The 20,819-nt window shown below is 38.4% G+C and overlaps 1 protein-coding gene across 5 annotated transcripts in view; it reads right to left on the reverse strand.

The window, feature by feature from the left end:
- The window catches only part of LOC101686176, a 206,216-nt gene that overhangs the window by 163,238 nt on the left and 22,159 nt on the right, over positions 1-20,819 (reverse strand). For all 5 annotated transcript variants that reach the window (XR_006606817.1, XR_006606816.1, XR_006606819.1 and 2 more), the window contains exons 3-8: positions 9,410-9,559; positions 7,145-7,217; positions 6,669-6,779; positions 3,939-4,052; positions 2,411-2,605; positions 771-924 (exon numbers count right to left, since the gene is read on the reverse strand). Coding sequence is in view for 1 of the 5 variants with exons in the window: in XM_013056673.2 (XP_012912127.1) it covers positions 771-924; positions 2,411-2,605; positions 3,939-4,052; positions 6,669-6,779; positions 7,145-7,217; positions 9,410-9,540 (778 nt within the window). In the remaining 4 variants the exon portion in view is untranslated. The remainder of the gene's footprint in view (positions 1-770; positions 925-2,410; positions 2,606-3,938; positions 4,053-6,668; positions 6,780-7,144; positions 7,218-9,409; positions 9,560-20,819) is intronic.

The raw sequence follows: 20,819 nt of genomic DNA on the forward strand, positions 1-20,819 counted from the left end.
AACAGACCCTTTGGGGAATGACTTAGTGGGAGGAGAACTACCCATAGTCCTTTGTGGCAAACTAAGAGCACGATTTATAAATTAAACAACAAATTGGAAGAAGGTGAGAGCCTTTATTTATTTCCTTTTGCCTGGCTCACTTCTGTTCATTTCTAAGGACCCAGTTTGGACTCCCTTCCTTTGAGATGTCTTCTCTAACTCCCTACAACTAAGTTGGCTGTCTCTCCTGGTGCTCCTGTGTCACTGTACATATCCCAAGAAAATATGTCACTCAGAGTAGAAACCTAATTAGGTTTCTTAGTCTTCTCTAACACAGGATAAGGGCAGGAAGACCATTAAATTGATTCAGATAAGGAAATTACTTTAAAAATATATCATATTCAAACAGAAAGAGGTATTAGATATAATTTAATCTGAAATGTTTATTTTGGATCTGAATATATTGAAGCCCAATGAGATGAAACGACCTAAATATGCAGGCCCACAGGGAGGTCGTGACAGAAACACGTCTAGAATCCAGAACTCCCAACTTCAATTTCACTGCCTCTTTTCTTCTCTCTTTATTTGCCAGTTATAAAGATAGAGATAATAATGGCTAAGAAAAGTACGTGTTTTTTTCATCAGAAAATACTAAAAACTTGTTTATTAAGAAGATATAACTTCTTGCTATATAGAAAAATTTCAAGCAAGATCATGTGACAAAATAACACATGTGCAAAGCGACAATCTTCCTTCTCATTACCTTGGGGGAAAGAAGACTAATTTCTTACCTGAAATGCTGGTATCCACAGGGCCTGGAGATACAGAACCCTGGTTGTTAGGGTTGATGTCATCGACACAGACCTTTTCATCCTCCTGACCAGCCTCTGAATCTTCATTAACAGCTACACTCAGCACTTTGGAGATGGGCAAATACTGGAGAGACTAGAGAAAAGCACCACCAAGAGGCCAAATGTCAACTCAACTCTCACAAGAGCTTCCAGACTCAGGTTCAGGAGCAGTCTTTGACAGAGGAGACTTAGTAAGTAATCTGATAGTTGGGCCTTAGGAACCTGTTCAAACATGTGGTGCTAAATCTGGATCTGAGGGACCTGTTGCAGTCACCAGTGTTAAGCAACCTTAACCTCTAACTGGGTCTACATTGATCAAGCATCCATAATGGACAAGACACTGTGTGAAGTGCTACGAATACCAAAAAGAATTAAGTTGTGGACCAATCTCAGAGAGTTTAAAGTTTAGTGGGGAATGGAGACTTATGAGGAGAGTGTTATTATATCATGTGACTAGGGAGAGAGAATTCAGAGGTAGACTCTGTAGTGACTGGCTGGGGAAGGGCTGAAGTTAGGATGATGGCCAGGTTTCTGGTTTGGGTAACTCTGCGGACGGTGGTATCACTGAGATAAGCCATAGAAGAGTAGGAAAAGATTTAGGTGGGGTGCCTGGGTGGCTCAGTGGGTTAAAGCCTCTGACTTCAGCTCAGGTCATGGTCTCAGGGTCCTGGGATTGAGTCCCGCATCGGGCTCTCTGCTCAACGGGGAGCCTGCTTCCCCCTCTCTCTCAGCCTGCCTCTCTGTCTATTTGTGATCTCTCTCTCTCTGTCAAATAAATAAATAAAATCTTAAAAAAAAAAAAAGATTTAGGTGGCAAAATAATAATAATAATAATCACATTATTATTATTATAAAATATCTTTTACACTATTTATATATTTATATATTATTTATATATTACATATCTCTATATTTATATTAATTTATATATTATATATTTATAATAATATATTAATATGCTATATTATTATAAAATATATAAAATAATAATCTTTCTGAAATGAAAACAGGATCACATCACACATTTCTGATGCCTCTGGCCTAGGTTAGGGCCTCTCCTCTGTGACTCTCTTTGCTCTGTGCTTATATGAATTGTATTCTTTCTTACCACATCATGTTTCGGTTGACTATTTGGTTGCCCATTTTCCTACAGGCCTGGGACCCAGTTACTCTTCAGCAAAAGACTGTATTTTTGTTTCATGGCCCTGGACACGTACCTGGCATATGCTAGACCCTCATTAGATATTGCTGAATAAAAAAGTGGATCTAAATTGGACATCATAAATTCTGAACAAGATGATGAAAACAAGAACTTGCAGAGTGAATATGAAATAATGCAACAGAGATATCTTTGCAAAAACTAAATTAATGGGGTGGTTTCATTAGAGCAAGGTTTCAAAAGAAAAAGTTTTCAAAGATCTCAAAGAAAAAAAACTAGTGGCTCATTATTTTCCTGTCATTTGTATGGTAAGTACAACACAGAAACAGTGACAATCCAAAAGTAGGTGACAGGTGTGACAAAACAATACTGACCATCATTGGGAGGGCACCACACCATCACATAGCTATGTTTCACACACCTGTAGGAAGTGGTGAATGGTTGTGAGTGAGTGTAGGTGACACACAAACCACTTTGTGTAAATAGTCAGGTCTTCCTGTGTCACTAAGTTAGAAGGATTGCTTTTTCCCATAAGGAAGTTTTCCCGTGCAACAGACAATCTTTCAGCTCTCTGGACGGCATCATTGTACTCCTGCATAATGTAGGCAACTTGTTTCTATATAAGAGTAAGGCAGAGACAGAACATGGTTATTTGCAAGCCTCATTCTCTTGTGTCATTTGCTTCCAAGCACAGACTAATGCTGTTTGGGGGCCAAATAAGAGGCTCCTGGATTATCAAAGTTCTTTCACATTCTGAACTTGACTGACAATGGCAGCAGTCACATTCTTAAGAAAGAGACTTCAGCAAAGAGTCAGTGCATTCAGATGTTTGGTAACTGAAGGTGGCTTCTTCACTCTTTGGCTTTTTAGCAGAGGAAGCCAAATCCATGAAGAAATCCGTTTTCTGGGACACCTGGGTCGCTCAGTTGGTTAAGCAGCTGCCTTCGGCTCGGGTCATGATCCCGGCATCCTGGGATCGAGTCCCACATCGGGCTCCTTGCGTGGCAGGGAGCCTGCTTCCCCTCTGCCTCTGCCTGCCACTCTGCCTGCCTGTGCTCGCTCTCATTCCTCTCTCTCTCTGACAAATAAATAAATAAATAAATAGAAATCCATTTTCTATCATGCAAAGTTTCCTTCAAATCTCGTCCTTAAAAATAGGTGCCGTTATCTTCTGCCACAGGCAGAAAAGCAAATAGGTGCATCCATTAGTTCCTTTCCCATCTCTAGCCGGGACTTAAAAACACGGACAAGATACATTGTTGTCATAATGTAAACTGGTACAGCCATTATAGAAACGGTATGGAGATTCCTCAAAAAATTAGAAATGGGAATACCGTATAGTCTAGAAATCCTAATTCTGGGTACATATCTGAATAAAACAAAATCAGTATCAGTATTCCCATGTCCACTGCAACATTATTCCCACTAGCCAAGCTATATAAACAACCTAAGAGCCTGTTTATGGATGAATGGATTAAGAAGCTATGATATATATAACATATCACATCTTCTTAATATATTTTATATATTTATTTATATTATTTATATTAATTTATATAATATTATATATATATATCTAAAATGGAATATTATTCAGTTACAAGAAAGAAGGAAATCCTAACACTTGTGACATTAAGAATGGACCTGGAGGACATTATGCTAGACAGAAACAAGCCAGACAGAGGAAGAAAAATACTCTATGATCACATGACAAATTAAAACAATGTTAAACTCACAGAAGCAGAGACTAAAACATTGGTTACCAGGGCTACAGGGTGGGGAACTATTTGTCAAAAGGATACAAATTTGCAGTTATGTAGGATGAATAAGTCCAGAGATCTAATGTACAGGTATGACGACTATACTTAATAATATATATTGACAGGCTTGCAGACCACTTTGTTTCATTATAAAAGAGAGCCCAAAGGTTCTGTTCCCAGGCTTCCTACCTTGTAAAGGGGATAAAGTTGCTCCATAATCTTACTGTGCTGGCAAAACCTCTTCCATCTAAGCATGTGCAAATATTTACTCTGGGCCAACTGGATAATTCTCTCTGTATAATACTTTAACAGAAAAAAAAACAATAAAAATTAACACTTAGAACGCAAGTATAGTAGAAAGACTGAATTAAGACTTAAGAATACTAACAATAGGAAAATTAGTCTCTTTTTTTTTCAGAAAGATAGATTTCTCTACATGAAGATCATAAAATTAAGAAACCTGGCTCAAGACACCTAAGTTTTAGGGCGCCTGGGTGGCTTAGTGGGTTAAAGCCTTTGCCTTCAGCTCAGGTCCTGATCCCAGGGTCCTGGGATTGAGCCCTGCATCAGGCTCTCTGCTCAATGGGGAGCCTGTTTCCTCCTCTCTCTCTGTGCCTGCCTCCCTGCCTACTTGTGATCTTTGTCTGTCAAATAAATAAATAAAATCTTTAAAAAATATATTTAAAAAATAAAAAGATACCATTAAATTTTAAATAAAGCAAGTATGTGTTTCTAAATCTATATGATCTTTTGCCAATTTAACAGATTATAGTTTCATTTATCAATTAGTGATCAATTAACAGTGCTATAAAAGCCTATATAATTATCTAAGGCTAAGCTCAAAATTTCTTCAAAACTGAAGTTATGAGTCTAAAAAACACAAAGCACATTATAGATAAGTTATAGGTTTTAATCTTAAGACCAGAAACTTTATTCAGATTTTAAAATAGTTAAATAAACCAACCATGTTAGTTGTTTTCTTTCCAATAATAAACATATTAATGGCCATGATGGAATAAGTAGGACCAGACTCATCCTTCCGTATAAACAACTAAAAAATAGGATAAAATAAACAAGACAACTATTTTCTGACCTAAGACAACAACACAGTGCAGCACTGTGGACCTTGAGAGAAAGGAAAGAAATGCAAGAAGCCCTACAAGCACCTTGGTTTTCTGCCTGGAGAAGGCAGTTTCTGAACTGGGAAGTAAGAAAGGGAATCCTGAGCAGAGCACGATGGTTTCTCTGAGTTAAGCAGTAAGAAAATGAAGCTTAGGAGGCTGAGACAGCTGGAGTTTGCAGAGCAGGGGACTGGAAAGGGGGATGGTAGGCCAAGAAAGGGCTCCAGAAATCTGCATAGAGATCTCAGACTCAGCACTATTATTGGCATGAGGCACTGGACAATTCTCTGTGGTGGAGACTGTCCTGTGCAGAGCTGGATGTTGGCAGCCCTGGCCTCTTCCTACTCTATGCCAGCAACAATCCACTCTCAAACTGTGACAACCCAAAATGTCTCCAGACTTTGCCAAATGTCCACCATCTCCACCCTCCCCCTCTCTCCCCTGAGAATCACCAATAAACACAAAAGAATGAAGAGCGCCAGAATGATAGGAAAAGAGAATCTTGGACGAAGATAAAGACAAAAGTTTAACTTGCAAATAGAATCTCAACATCTTTTATTTCTTTATGATTCATTTATTTCTTCATTCATTGCTAACTAGTTGCTAATGAACTAATTTGTATGCATAATGAGAATATAACTCATAACACAAAAGAACCAAGAATTTTTAAAATAATGATACATGCCTATTATAAGAAATTTAGAAAATATATCAAAGTAAAAAGAGGAAGTCATTGTTCTGCCATCCAAAGACAGTGATCGCTGACATTTTGATCCATGTCCATCATGTGAGTTTTCTACATATTATATGACCATGATTATGACACACACAGACATGCTGGCTTATGTTCACTAATGTTACATAAAAACAGTAATTTCTTGTGCTCAAAAATATTCAACGGTAGAACAATATTCTATTAAGTATCGTACTGTTTTTCTTAACTCTTTCTCCTAGTGTTAGCTATGTAGGCATTTCTGATTTTTTTCACTTTTATTATAACGCTGCAATAATAATGCTTACAGTAGGGGCGCCTGGGTGGCTCAGTGGGTTAGGCCGCTGCCTTCGGCTCAGGTCATGATCTCAGGGTCCTGGGATCGAGTCCCGCATCGGGCTCTCTGCTCAGCAGGGAGCCTGCTTCTCTCTCTCTCTCTCTCTCTCTCTCTACCTGCCTCTCCATCTACTTGTGATCTCTCTTTGTCAAATAAATAAATAAAATCTTTAAAAAAAAAATAATGCTTACAGTAAACATTTTCTGGGGCCCCTGGGTGGCTCAGTCAGGTAAGCCTCTGCCTTCAGCTTGGGCCATGATCCTGGGGTCCTGAGATCAAGCCCCATGTTTAAGGAACTCTCTGTTTAACAAGGAGTCTGCTTCTGCTTCCCTCCATTCTCCTTCTTGTTGTCTCTCTTTCTCTCTCAAATAAATAAATAAATAAATATAATCTTTCAAAAAAAGGAAAAACTTTTCTACTACATTTTGAGTTATTTTCTGAAAGATACTTCCATAAATATCTTCCTTAGCTAAGCCAAGAGCTCTTTAGGACTGAGACTTTCTCAGTATTGTATTGCCTCATAATACCAGCACAGAGAGTAACTGATAGTCAATTGTAGAGTGACTATAACTAAACTGAACTATGCTTTGGGTCTCTAAGAAAGAACAGAATTTATACTACTCAAGTTCTGCAAACTACACAGGCAGAGAAAATCGTACCCCGGCCTGAGGATATACCAGAAAGCCAATTTTCCTCATACATTTCTATTAATTTCCAGATCTCAATTTTCAGATTGCTACAGGACTTACCTGCAACAGAAGCAAAGGTAAATTTTCAGGAGTGTACTCTCTTCTTAGGCAGCTCTCTAGCTCCCTCTGCATGACATCTGCTTGAACAACAAGGGGCTTTGACTCCGCCACCTGAACCCAGGACGACAGAGCAGGCCCACAAAAAGAAATAAGGAAGTAAGATTATCATTGTTTATGACAGCACATGACATACAATTTCTGATAGTTTTTACACAACACAGCACACTGTTATACTTCAGCTTCCGTATAACAAATCTTAATATCACAAACCAAGAAACTGTAAAATTTTGAAACATCACAAAAAGTGGGTATCTCCAAAGAAGTAGTAGCCTGCTCTGATCTAGTAGCATTGGGCTGTTTCGTTTTCATAACACTGTCAATAACATCAGCTGGTTATTTGCAAAACTTTCGCAAAATCCAACATCTTGCTGTATTAACAATGCAATTGTGTATTACAATCACGCTCTCCTACTAACCTGTAAAGTTCTCTTTAGAGCCAGTTCCCTTTCTCTTCTGAAGTAAGAAATGTCCTTTGGTATTCGAACAGAGCTGTAGAAAGATTTATGCAATAAACGCTGTAGTTATAGAAACCGTCATAAATGAAATTACAGACAGGCCCTGATTAATCTGTAACTCTTCACAACTGCTCTTTGCTACATAGCTATGTCATATTATACTGGATTCTTGAGAGTATGTAAAGACCACATGCTTCTGTCTCAGTCTGAATCTCTCTTGTGTATACCTCATGTTTGCTAACCTTTTCCCTGGGCCAAGTGTCCTCTTCTTTATCCCAACGCTTGGTTTACCTGTCTGGTTTCAATTCCAGAATACAGGAAAAGGCAAAATGGTGATTCTTCTTTCCCTTACCTATACTTCCTCTAGTAACCTCAGCTCTACCAAGTGCTTATCAGACATCTATCTTGAACCCTACATAAAACTAGTATCTTGTCATTTAAACAGAATGTTTTTATTTTGTGTTCTTGCTAATTTATCAAGCATGAAATACTTTGGAAATTATTTTAGCCAAATTCTACTATCTGAGCCTAGTCACAAAAGGGTTGTTGGCAGAATGGGCTCTGACATGAGAAGGCACAAGCAGTACCGCCGTGGGACCCAGGAATGGCATAGAATCCTGTAGCAGGAAGAAGGGAGTTCTCCCCATTTGGGGTAAGACCCACCCCAAGGCTTGGCAGCTTTGGAAACACCATGGGATAACACCTCTGGTGTAGACATCACTGTCTTAAGATGAAACTTTGCAAACAGTAACAAGGAAGCCACAGCAGGTAGCTGTGAAACACATGTAAGAAGCCCCCTAGAGATTTGAAAGGGTTTATAGGCAGCAGAGTTTAAGTTAATAATGTTTGTATGACCTTATTAGTCCCCATGGGTAAGTTTTAAGGAAAAATGAAAAGAGACTCTTAGTTTGTACACTTGTCAGCCATTCCCTCACTGGGGGCTGTGGTCTTGTGAAAAGATCAGTCAGGAGGTCCCTCAGCCACACATGAGTCAAAGCAACTCATTGAGCCAATGTGTTGAATTCCCAGCTGATGTTGGAGATAATGTCTCCCTTATCTCCTCACATCTTGGCTTTGATTAAAAAAAAAAAATGAGGCAAGCTCTGGAAGGGCCTTAAGAATAAAAACATTGCTAAATCAAAGCTATAATTTCTGTGAGTACTGGGTACCTGCATCCTGACTGCAGCCTCATGGAGGTCAAGAACCAGTAACCAACAAGAAAGGGAACAGGCAGTCAGGGAAACAGAGGAAGCCATCCCTTTCCTGGCCTCTTGTCTTCAAATTTCTTTGGCATGCTGGAAGATTGGGCAGTGTCCTAGGCTTCGCTGCCAAAACCTTCTCTTACTCAAATCATGTTTTTCATTTCAGTTAATCTCGAAGTGTCCATGAATGAGATTGGTGGTGGGTATGTCAACCCACAAAAAAGAAATTCACTTATGTGTTCATCAAGTATTGTTTATGTAACATACATTCATTCATTTATTCATTCAGCAAACATTTATGAGACACTTAACCACTACAAAGACTTGGGCTTATGAAAGCAAACAGATGAACAAATGCAGAAAAGAAAAAAAAAGAAAAAGAAAAATGACCAAGGCACCATTATCCTACAGTTCTCAATATTTTTTTTCAATCTAGAGGGGAATGAGAATGCTAAAGTGATTATTAGAAGTGGACACTTTACATTTGCCTTGGACTCCAGAACCTAGCACAACACCTGGCATGCAGAAGTTGCTCCGTATTTGTCAGAGTAATAGGTAGATTCTTCTAGGTGTGGTGTTTAGCGGTGTTTAGTAGTTTGGGGGAGTAAAGAAATACAAGGATCCAAAGATTTCCCATCACTCTATTCTAAAAGATAAAAGAGACTTCAGGAAGCCTTTCTTAGGACAATATCCAAAGAGGTCCAAAACAAGGTCAAATTCAATGAGAACATTTCTGGGTAAAATGAGATTTCTTTTCAATGAGTATGATTTGTATAATAGCTTCTGGAACTTTAAGACAATGGTATTTGTGAAATGTAAGAGCACTTTTCTATTTTCTTTGGTAAGACATTGCCTCTAAATGCCTTGGCAATTCTAGAATACAGGTAACACAGACAGCCATAAAGTCTGAGCTTGAGATAATGCCAGTTGTCTCTATAAAAAGAAGAGGAAGCTGATGGAGATTATGGAGCGAAAATAGGGGCAAAACCCCTGAAGACCATGCCCTCTCACTACTACTATTTACCTGTAAGCTGGATGAGTCTCCTGTTCTTCTATCTCAGACTTTAGTTCAGTCAGTTGCATAGCCAGTTCATTTTCTAACTGCTGGATCCTTTCTGTGGAAGCGATCTTATAAATTTCATCCATGATTTGCATTTACCACTTTACTATATCCCTGAAAAACAAGAGTGCAAAGCTTGTCTATCTTTCTTCAAAAAACCATGTCTTAAAATATATGTTTATAAAAAATAAAAAATTTTTAAAAATCATGTCAACTTTGTGAGAATGTATGCTTTTGCAATTTGAGGAAATAGGCTGACTAGACTGTTATCATTTATTTGATGTTATTTATTTGATGACCATTTAGTAAACAGTAGAGAAAAAAGAAATTAGAACCTCCATTGACTATTCCTTTGTTCAGCCCAGTTCACCATCAGAAACAACTCCACTCCAGCTTTGATGATGGTGGTTTATTAAAATGAGAATGTATCCCTCTGGTCCAACCCCTCTAGTCTTCATAAAGTCTTGTGGGAATTACACACTAAATGTTATTAATGTTGGTTAAGGCTTTCTTCTAGAATCACTGCAAGTGAAACAAATAGTTGGTGTGTACAGGAATGAAAATCAGCCTAACAAGATCATGACCCAAGCACTTTGGAGTTTGGAAGAAAATCATACTTAAGGATTTAACTGTTTGTTCTTTATTTTGAATGTTTGTATTTGGCTTATTACTTTTACCATTAAATAAAATAGTTCATAACCCCTCAGCCCTACTCCACCCAGTTCATAGCCTGTCAAATGCAATGCAGTTGTTTTCTAAGTACTTCGTGTCAATATTCTAATCAACAACATAGATTAACTGCATGACCCAGAATGGGACCTATGAATTACAGGGGATACAGAGGATGATGTGTTTCCTGTGGTACTGCTGCCCTCATCTGTCCTGGACAGGTGGGGTAAAATAACTCTTGGTTATATTAGAGAGATTTAAAAATAGAATTCAGAAAATAAAATATTTAACCTTTCCTTTTTTCCTTGGACATTTCTAGGTTTTCATTTTTCCTTTCAGAGCTATTTCATTTTCACAAGTTAATCTGCTATCATTCCAACAGATAATTAAGCAGTAGAGATGTTTTGTGTAGAGACTTCCTTTGGGGACTACTTACTCTTTTTATCAATATTAAAAACAGAAATGAGCATTCATGCTCAGTCTAGGTTGTGAGCCTGCTGAGTAATAAATTTGTCATGTTTGGCACCCTGCTGGAGCACAATAAAATGCACTGTTGTTCTTAGCAAAAGTAAAATGCTGTTATGAAAAATATTTGCCACTTGGCAGTGTCCTTTCAAGTTGGGCAAAGAGTTAAGCAGCTGCCTTAACAGCTGCATTCCAATTGGCAGCCAAGAGTGGCAGCAACATAGACTGGCTGATTCTTCTCCCAAAGGATGGACATTCTGCCTCATTTCCTGATCAGTTTCAACACTTAACAGCTCAGAAATGAGAACATTTAATCCTGCACTGTTTAGCTTCCTACACAGTCAAGTACAGTACTTACAAAGTTAACATAAGGAGAGGTCAGTCTTTGACAACTGTCCATGAAATGGATCCAACCCAGGGGAATCTCTGCCTGCTGAACAGTCACATCTAGCATTAAAGAGACATCTGTGTAAGTTAGAAGGTGGGGTAGGGGGGATTCCATTTACTGAGCACCTATTCTGTGTCAGGCAGGCACTGGGCCTTCTTTTAAAGTCTCAGAAAAGAGATTTTCAAAAATTATTTCAATGGCCTTTAAAGAAAAATAAGTATATTTGATTAACTACTGATTGTAAATAAATAAAAAACCTGAAGTGGTAAAATCTAGGGGCGCCTGGGTGGCTCAGTGGGTTAAGCCTCTGCCTTCGGCTTAGGTCATGATTCCAGGGTCCTGGGATCGAGCCCCACATTGGGCTCTCTGCTCAGCGGGGAGCCTGCTTCCTCCTCTCTCTCTGCCTGCCTCTCTGCCTACTTGTGATCTCTGTCTGTCAAATAAATAAATAAAATCTTTTAAAAAAAAGTGCTAAAATCTAAACTCTAAGACAAAGATAGTAAGATTAGCTTGAGCAGTATTTGTGGGTGTTCAATGAGTGGTTAAAGTGGGCTTTGATGGGCTTAAAGCAGGCATGTTTAGAAGAAAAATACTGAGTAACTTTAGACTCTGCTAGGAAAATTCTATGTTAAAAATTTCAAGGTGACTACTAGAAGAATAGAAATGTGGCCTAGACCATCTCAAACAAGTAGAGGTAAAGGGTAGAAATGGATCTTGTAGATCCAATAGAATTCAGAAAAAAAAAAGGGCAAGATGGTGGAGTGGGGTACTCTGTTTCAACCGGTCCCCTGAATTTAGCTAGATATGTACCAGGCTACTCTGAACACCCACAAAATCAGCCTGTGATGTAAGATTATATGTCTGTATCTCTACAGGGACAGAGGATGGTCATCAAGAGGGTGCACCATGTGTGGATTGTGGTCGATATTTTCAACTCTGTACATTCCCTCAACCACCACTCAACAGAATGACTAGGAGTAGGAACTCCCAACAAAGAAAAGAACCAGAGATAATGGCCTCTCCACAGACCAAATGGATATGGATATAAGCAAGATGTCTCAAATAGACTTGATGGTAACAATTATGAAGACAGTAGCTAGGCTTAAGAAAGCCATTGATGGCAACATAGAATCTCTAAAGGTAGAAATGAGAGCTAATCAGTCTAAACTGAAAAAAGCTATGAATGAGATGCAATCTAAACTAGATACTCTAACTGCTAAGGTAAATGAGGCTGAAGAATGAATTAGTGATCTAGAAGATAAACTGATGGAAAAGAAGGAACAGGAAGAGGCCGGGAACAAACAGCTTAAAATCCATGAGAACAGACTTAGAGAAATCAACAACACAATGAAATGTTCCAATGTCAGAGTTATTGGGATCCCTGAGGGGGTGGAGAGAGAGAGAGAGAGAGAGAGAGGACTAGAAGATATATTTAAACTAAGAACTTCCCTAATTTGGAGAACATGTCCTCTCATGTCCTAGAGGCAGAGAGGACATCACCCAAGGTCAAAGAGAACAGACCAACACCCTGGCACATAATAGTAAAACTCCCAAATCTTAGAACCAAGGAAGCCATCTTAAAGACAATTAGGGGGAACAATTACATATAGAGGGAGGAACATCAGAATGATATCATACCTGTCCAGAGAGACCTGGCAAACCAGAATGGCTGTCAAGACATATTCAAGGCACTAAATGAGAAGAACACACAGCCAAGAACACTTTATCTGGAAAGGCCGTCATTCAGAATGGATGAAGAGATAAAGAGCTTCCAGGACTGGCAGAAACTGAAAGAATATGTGACCACCAAGTCAGCCCTACAAGAAATACTAAGGGGGGATTCATAAAAGAAGAAAGAGTAATATCACCCCAAGAGTAATATGAACCAGAAATTTAGAGAGACAGTCCATAGAAATAGGGACTCTACAGACAATAGAATGGCAATAAACACATATCTTTCAGTAGTAACCCCCAAAGTGAATGGCCTAAATGCTCCCGTGAAATGGCACGGGCTGGCAGATTGGATACAAAGACAGGACCCATTCATATGTTGTCTACAAGAGACTCATTTTGAACCTGACTGAAAGTGAAGGGATGGAGAATCATTTTTCATGCCAATGGACCTCAAAAGAAAGCTGGAGTAGCAATCCTTATATCAGAAAAATTAAAATTTAAACCAAAGACTGTAATAACAGATCCAGAGGGACATTATATCATTCTTAAAGGGTCTATCCAACAAGAAAATCTAACAATTGTAATTATCTATGTTCCCAATGGGAGCAGCTAACTACATAAGCCAGCTGCGAACAAAAATAAAGAATCAGATTGACAATAATACATTAATAGTAAGAGATTTTAACACTCCACTCTCAACACTGGACAGATATTCTAAACAGAAGACCAACAAACAAACAAGAGCTTTGAATGACTCATTGGACCAGATGGACTTCATAGATATATACAGAACATTCCACTTTAAACAAACAGAATACTCATTCTTCTCAAACATGGAACTTTCTCCAAAATAGACCACATACTGGGTCACAAATCAGGTCTCAGCCAATACCAAAAGATTGAGATTATTCCCTGCATATGAGGCCACAATGCCTTAAAACTGGAACTCAATCACAAGAAAAAAATTTGGAAGGAATTCAAACACTTGGAAGTTAAAGAGCAACCTGCTAAAGAATGAATGGGTGAACCAGAAAATTAAAGAAGAACTTAAAATAATTCATGGAAACCAATGAGAACAAAAACACATTGATCCAAAACCTATAGGATACTGCAAAGGCAGTCCTAAGGGGGAAATACATAGCCATCCAAGCCCCTCTCAAAAAATTAGAAAAATCCCAAATGCACAAGTTAACCCTACATATTAGGAACTGGATAAGGAATAGCAGATAAAACCTAAATGAAGCAGCAGGAGAAATAATAAATATTAGGGCAGAGATCAATGAAATAGAAACCAGAAAAAGAGTAGAAGAGATCAACAAAACTAGAAGCTGTTTCTTTGAAAGAATTTATAAGATTGATAAACCACTGGCCAACTTATCCAAAAGAAAAGTGAAAGTACCCAAATTAATATAATCATGAATGAAAGGGGAGAGATAATGACTAACACCAAGGAAATAGAAACAATTACTAGAAATTACTACCAGCAACTGTATGCCAACAAATTAAATAACCTGGAAGAAATGGATGCCTTCCTGGAAACTTATAAACTCCCAAGACTGAAACAGGAAGAAATAGACAATCAGAATAGACCAGTAACTCATAATGAAATTGAAGCAGTAATCAAAATCTCCAAAAAAACGAAATTCCAGGGCCAGATGGCTTTCTAAGGGAATTCTACCAAACATTTAAAGAAGAAATAATACCTATTCTACTGCAGCTGTTCCAAAAAATAGAAACAGAAGGAAAACTCCCAAACTCCTTTTATGAAGCCAACATTACCCTGATCCCAAAACCAGGCAAAGACCCCATAAAAAGGCAAATTACTGACCAATATTCCTGATGAACATGGATGCCAAAATATTCAACAAGATCCAAGCCAATAGGATGAACTGCACATTAAAAGGATTATTCACAACAACCAACTGGGTTTTATGCCTGGGATACAAGGGTGGTTCAACATTCTCAAATCAATCAACATGGTAGAGTACATTAATAAAATAAAGACAAGAACTATATGATCCTCTCAACTGATGCAGAAAAAGTGTTTGACAAAATACAACATCTGTTCCTCATTAAAACTTCTCAGAGTATAGAGGGAAAATTCTTCAGTATAATAAAAAAAATCTATGAAAAGCTCACAGTGAATATCATCATCACTTTTCCCTTAAGATCAGGAACACAACATGGGTTCCCACTCTCACCACTATTGTTCAATATAATACTAGAAGTCCTAGTCTCAGCAATCAGACAACAGAAAGAAATAAAAGGTATCCAAACTGGCAAAGAAGATGTCAAACTCTCCCTCTTAGCAAATGACTGGATACTTTATGAGGAAAACCCAAAAGACCCCACCCTCAAATTGCTAGAACTCATACAGCAATTTAGCAATGTGGGAGGATACAAAATCAATGCACAGAAATAAGTTGTTTTTCTATACGCTAACAATGTAACTGTAGAAAGAGAAATTAAGGAATCAGTTCCATTCACAATAGCAACAAAAACCATAAGATACCTAGAAATAAATCTAACTAAAGAGGAAAAGGATATATATACTCTAGAAATGTAGAATACTTATGAAAGAAATTGAGGAAGACACAAAAGATGGAAAAATATTCTATGTTCATGGACTGGAAAAATAAACATTGTTAAAATGTCTATCCTCAGAGCAATTTACATTTTCAATGCCATCCCTATTAAAATATCGTTGGCTTTTTTCGAAGAGCTGAAACAACAAAATCGTAAAATTTGTATGGAACCAGAAAAGACTCCAAATTGCCAATGGAAGGATGATAAAGAAAAACAAAGCTGGAAGCATCACAGTGCCTGATGTCAAGTTATACTACAAAGCCATGATCACCAAGACAGCATGGTATTGGCACAAAAACAAACAGAGAGACCAGTGGAATGGAATAGAGACTCTAGAAATGGACCCTCAACTCTGTGGTCAAATAATCTTCAACAAAGCAGGAAAAAAATATACAGTGGAAAAAAGACAGTCTCTTCAATAAATGGTGCTGGGAAAATCGGACAGCTATGTATAGAAGAATGAAACTCAACCATTCTCTTATACCACACACAAATATAAACTCAAAATGGTTAAGGGACCTCAACGTGAGGTAGGAATGTATCAAAATCCTAGAGGAGAACATAGGAAGTAACTTCTTCAAATCGGCGACAGCAACTTTTTTCAAGACATGTCTCCAAAGGCATAGGAAACAAAAGCAAAAATGAACTTTTGGGACTTCATCAAGATCAAAAGCTTCTGCACAGCAAAAGAAATGGTCAACAAGGGGTGCCTGGGCGGCTCAGTCACTAAGCGTCTGCCTTCAGCTCAGGTCCTGATCCCAGGTTCCTCGAAACGAGCCCCGCATCTGGCTCCCTGTTCAGCAGGAAGTCTGCTTCTAACTTGCTCATTCCCCCTGCTTGTATTCCCTCTCTCACTGTGTCTCTCTCTGTCTAATAAAATAAAATCTTAAAAAAAAAAAAAATAAGAGGGACGCCTGGGTGGCTCAGTTGGTTAAGCGGCTGCCTTCGGCTCAGGTCATGATCCCAGCGTCCTGGGATCGAGTCCCACATCGGGCTCCTTGCTCAGCAGGGAGCCTGCTTCTCCCTCTGCCTCTGCCTGCCTCTCTGTCTGCCTGTGCTCACTCTCTCTGACAAACAAATAAATAAAATCTTAAAAAAAAAAAAAAGAAATAGTCAACAAAACAAAGAGGTAACCTACAGAATGGGAGAAGATATTTGTAAATGACACTACAGTCAAAGGGCTGATACCCAAGATCTATAAAGAAGTCCTCAAACTCAACACTCAAAAAACAGATAATCACGTCAAAAAATGGGCAGAAGACATGAACAGATACTTCTCCAAAGAAGACATACAAATGGTCAACAGACACATGAAAAAATGCTCAACATCATTAGCCATCATGGAAAAACAAATCAAAACCACAATGAGATACCACCTTATACCAGTTAGAATGGCAAAAATTAACAAAACAGGAAGCAACAAATGTTAATGAGGATTTGGAGAAAAGGGAACTCTCTTATGCTATTGGTGGGAATGCAAGTTGGTACAGCCACTCTGGAAAACAGTACGGAGATTTTTTTAAAATGTTAAGAATAGAGCTACCTTATGACCCAGCAATTACACCACTAGGTATTTACCCCAAAGATACAAACTTAGTGAAAAGAAGGGGCATGTACACCCGAATATTCTTAGCATCAATGTCCACAATAGCCAAACTGTGGAAGGAGCCAAAATGCCCTTCAACAAATAAATGGATAAAGATGTGGTACATCTACATAATGGAATATTATTCAGTCATCAGAAACAATGAATACCCACCATTTGCATCAAGATGGATAGAACTAGAGGGGATTTTGTTAAGTGAAGTAAGTCAAGCAGAGAAAGGCAATTATCATATGGTTTTACTCATATGTGGAATATAAGCAATAGCAAGGAGGACCATAGGGGAAGGGAGAGAAATCCAAAGGGGGAGAAATCAGTGAGGGAGATGAACCATGAGAGACTATGGACCCCAAGAAACAATGGGTATTGAGGAGGGCACATGCTGTAATGAGCACTGGGTGTTATACTTAACTAATGAGTCATCGAACACTACATCAAAAACTAATTATGTACTATAAAGTGGCTAACTGAACATAAAAGAAATAAACTGATAGGAATAGCACAGAAAAAAAAAGAAATCAGAAAAAAAAGGAGAAAATGAAAAAGAAGTATGGTAGAAATAAATTCAAATATATCAGTAATTATAATAAATGTAACTGGATTAAGCCCACCAATCAAAGTGATTTTGGGACTTAATCCCACGAGCCATTTGATCATAACCTGAGCTGAAACAAAGAGTCAGACACTTAACCAACTGAGCCACCCAGGGGCCCCTCACATGTTTTCAGGGTTCATCCTTTCTGATGGAGGCATAATACTCCATAGTGTATATGGACCACATCTTCCTTATCCATTCGTCTGTTGAAGGACATCTTGGTTCTTTCCACAGTTTGGCGTCCGTGGTCATTGCTGCTATGAACATTGGAGTACAGATGGCCCTTCTTTTCACTACATCTGTATCTTTGGGGTAAATACCCAGTAGTGCAATTGCAGGGCCCTAGAGAAGCTCTATTTTTAATTCATGGAGGAATCTCCACGTTGTTCTCCAAAGTGGCTGCACCAACTTGCATTCCCACCAACAGTATAAGAGGGTTCCCCTTTCTCTGCATCCTCTCCAACACATGTTGTTTCCTATCTTGCTAATTTTGGCCATTCTAGCTAGTGTAAGGTGGTATCTCAATGTGGTTTTATTTTTTATTTTTTTTAACTTTTTTTTTTTTTTTTTTTTTTTTTGTCAGAGAGAGTGAGCAGAGGCAGACAGAGTTCCAGGCAGAGGCAGAGGGAGAAGCAGGCTTCCTCAAGGAGCCCAATGTGGGACTCAATCCCAGAATGCTGGGATCATGACCTGAGCCGAAGGCAGCTGCTTAACCAACTGAGCCACCAGGCGTCCCTCAATGTGGTTTTAATTTGAATCTCCCTGATGGCTAGCGATGATGAACATTTTTTCATGTGTCTGATAGCCATTTGTATGTCTTCATTGGAGAAGTGTCTGTTCATATATTCTGCCCATTTTTTGATATGATTATCTATTTTGTGTGTGTTGAGTTTGAGAAGTTCTTTATAGATCCTGGATATCAACCTTCTGTCTGTACTGTCATTTGTAAATATCTTCTCCCATTCCGTGGGTTGCCTCTTTGTTTTGTTGACTGTTTCATTTGCTTTGCAGAAGCTTTTGATCTTGATGAAGTCCCTAAAGTTCATTTTTGCTTTTGTTTCCTTTGCCTTTGGAGATATATCTTGAAAGAAGTTGCTGTGGCTGATATCAAAGAGGTTACTGCCTATGTTCTCCTCTAGGATTCTGATGGATTCCTGTCTCAGGTTGAGTTCTTTTATCCATTTCAAGTTTATTTTTGTGTATGGTGTAAGAGAATGGTCGAGTTTCATTCTTCTACATATAGCTGTCCAGTTTTCCCAGCACCATTTATTGAAAAGACTGTCTTTTTTCCACTGTATATTTTTTCCTGTTTTGTCGAAGATTATTTGACCATAGAGTTGAGGATCCATATCTGGGCTCTCTACTCTGTTCCACTGGCCTATGTGTCTGTTTTTATGCCAGTACCATGCTGTTTTGGTGATCACAGCTTTGTAGTAAAGCTTGAAATCATGTAGCGTGATGCCGCCAGTTTTATTTTTGTTTTTCAACATTTCCTTAACGATTCAGTGTCTCTTCTGATTCCTTACAAATTTTAGGATTATTTGCTCCAGCTCTTTGAAAAATACCAGTGGAATTTTGATCGGAATGGCATTAAAAGTATATATTTCTCTAGGCAGTACAGACATTTTAACAATGTTTATTCTTCCGATCCAAGAGCATGGAATGGTCTTCCATCTTTTTGTGTCTTCTTCAATTTCTTTCATGAGTGTTCTGTAGTTCCTCGAGTACAGATCCTTTACCTCTTTGGTTAGGTTTATTCCCAGGTATCGTATGGTTCTTGGTGCTATAGTAAATGGAACTGACTCTCTAATTTCCCTTTCTGTATTTTCATTATTAGTGTATAAGAAAGCCACTGATTTCTGTGCATTGACTTTGTATCCTGCCACGTTACTGAATTGCTGTATGAGTTCTAGTAGTTTGGGGGTGGAGTCTTTTGGGTTTTCCATATAAAGAATCATGTCATCTGCGAAGAGAGAGAGTTTGACTTCTTCATTGTCCATTTGGATACCTTTTATTTCTCTTTGTTGTCTGATTGCTGTTGCTAGGACTTCTAATACTATGTTGAACAAGAGTGGTGAGAGTGGGCATCCTTGTCGTGTTCCTGATCTCAACGGGAAGGCTGTGAGCTTTTTCCTATTGAGGATGATATTTGCTGTGGGTCTTTCATAGATAGATTTTATGAAGTTCAGGAATGTTCCCTCTATCCCTATACTTTGAAGCATTTTAATCAGGAACGGATGCTGGATTTTGTCAAATGCTTTTTCTGCATCAACTGAGAGGACCATGTGGTTCTTCTCTCTTCTCTTATTGATTTGTTCTATCACATTGATTGTTTTGCAAATGTTGAACCATCCTTGTAACCCAGGGATGAATCCCACCTGGTCATGGTGGATAATCTTTTTAATGTGCTGTTGGATCCTGTTTGCTAGGATCTTGTTGAGAATCTTAGCATCCATATTCATCAGTGATATTGGTCTGAAATTCTCCTTTTTGGTAGGGTCTTTGCCTGGTTTGGGGATCAGGGTAATGCTGGCTTCATAAAAAGAGTCTGGAAGTTTTCCATCTGCTTCAATTTTTTGAAGCAGCTTCAGGAGAATATGTGTTATTTCTTCTTTGAAAGTTTGGTAGAATTCTCCAGGGAATCCATCAGGTCCTGGGCTCTTGTTTTTTGGGAGGTTTTTGATCACTGCTTCAATCTCGTTACTAGATATCGGTCTATTCAGGTTGTCAATTTCTTCCTGGTTCAATTTTGGGAGTTTATAGTTTTCTAGGAATGCATCCATTTCATCTAGGTTGCTTAGCTTATTGGCATATAACTGTTGATAATAACTTCTGATGATTGTTTCTATTTCCTTGGTGTTAGTTGTGATCTCTCCCTTTTCATTCATAATTTTATTAATTTGGGCTTTCTCTCTTTTCTTTTGGATTAGTGTGGCCAGTGGTTTATCGATCTTATTGATTCTTTCAAAAAACCAGCTTCTAGTTTCATTGATACGTTCTACTGTACCTCTGGTTTCTACCTCATTGATCTCTGCTCTAATCTTGATTATTTCCCTTCTTACGTGTGGAGTTGGTTTGATTTGTTGTTGATTCTCCAGTTCTTTAAGGTGTAGAGACAGCTGGTGTATTCTGGATTTTTCAATTTTTTTGAGGGAGGCTTGGATGGCTATGTATCTCCCCCTTAGGACTGTCTTTGCTGTATCCCATATGTTTTGGACCGAAGTGTCTTCATTCTCATTGGTTTCCATGAATTGTTTAAGTTCTTCTTTGATCTCCTGGTTGATCCAAGCTTTCTTAATCAAGGTGGTCTTTAGCTTCTAGGCGTTTGAGTTCCTTCCAAACTTTTCCTTGTGATTGAGCTCCAGTTTCAAAGCACTGTGATCTGAGAATGTGC

The sequence above is a fragment of the Mustela putorius genome, unplaced genomic scaffold (genome assembly GCF_011764305.1).
Source record: "Mustela putorius furo isolate JIRA1106 unplaced genomic scaffold, ASM1176430v1.1 tig00000450_pilon_pilon_pilon, whole genome shotgun sequence".
Taxonomy (NCBI): Eukaryota; Metazoa; Chordata; class Mammalia; order Carnivora; family Mustelidae; genus Mustela; species Mustela putorius.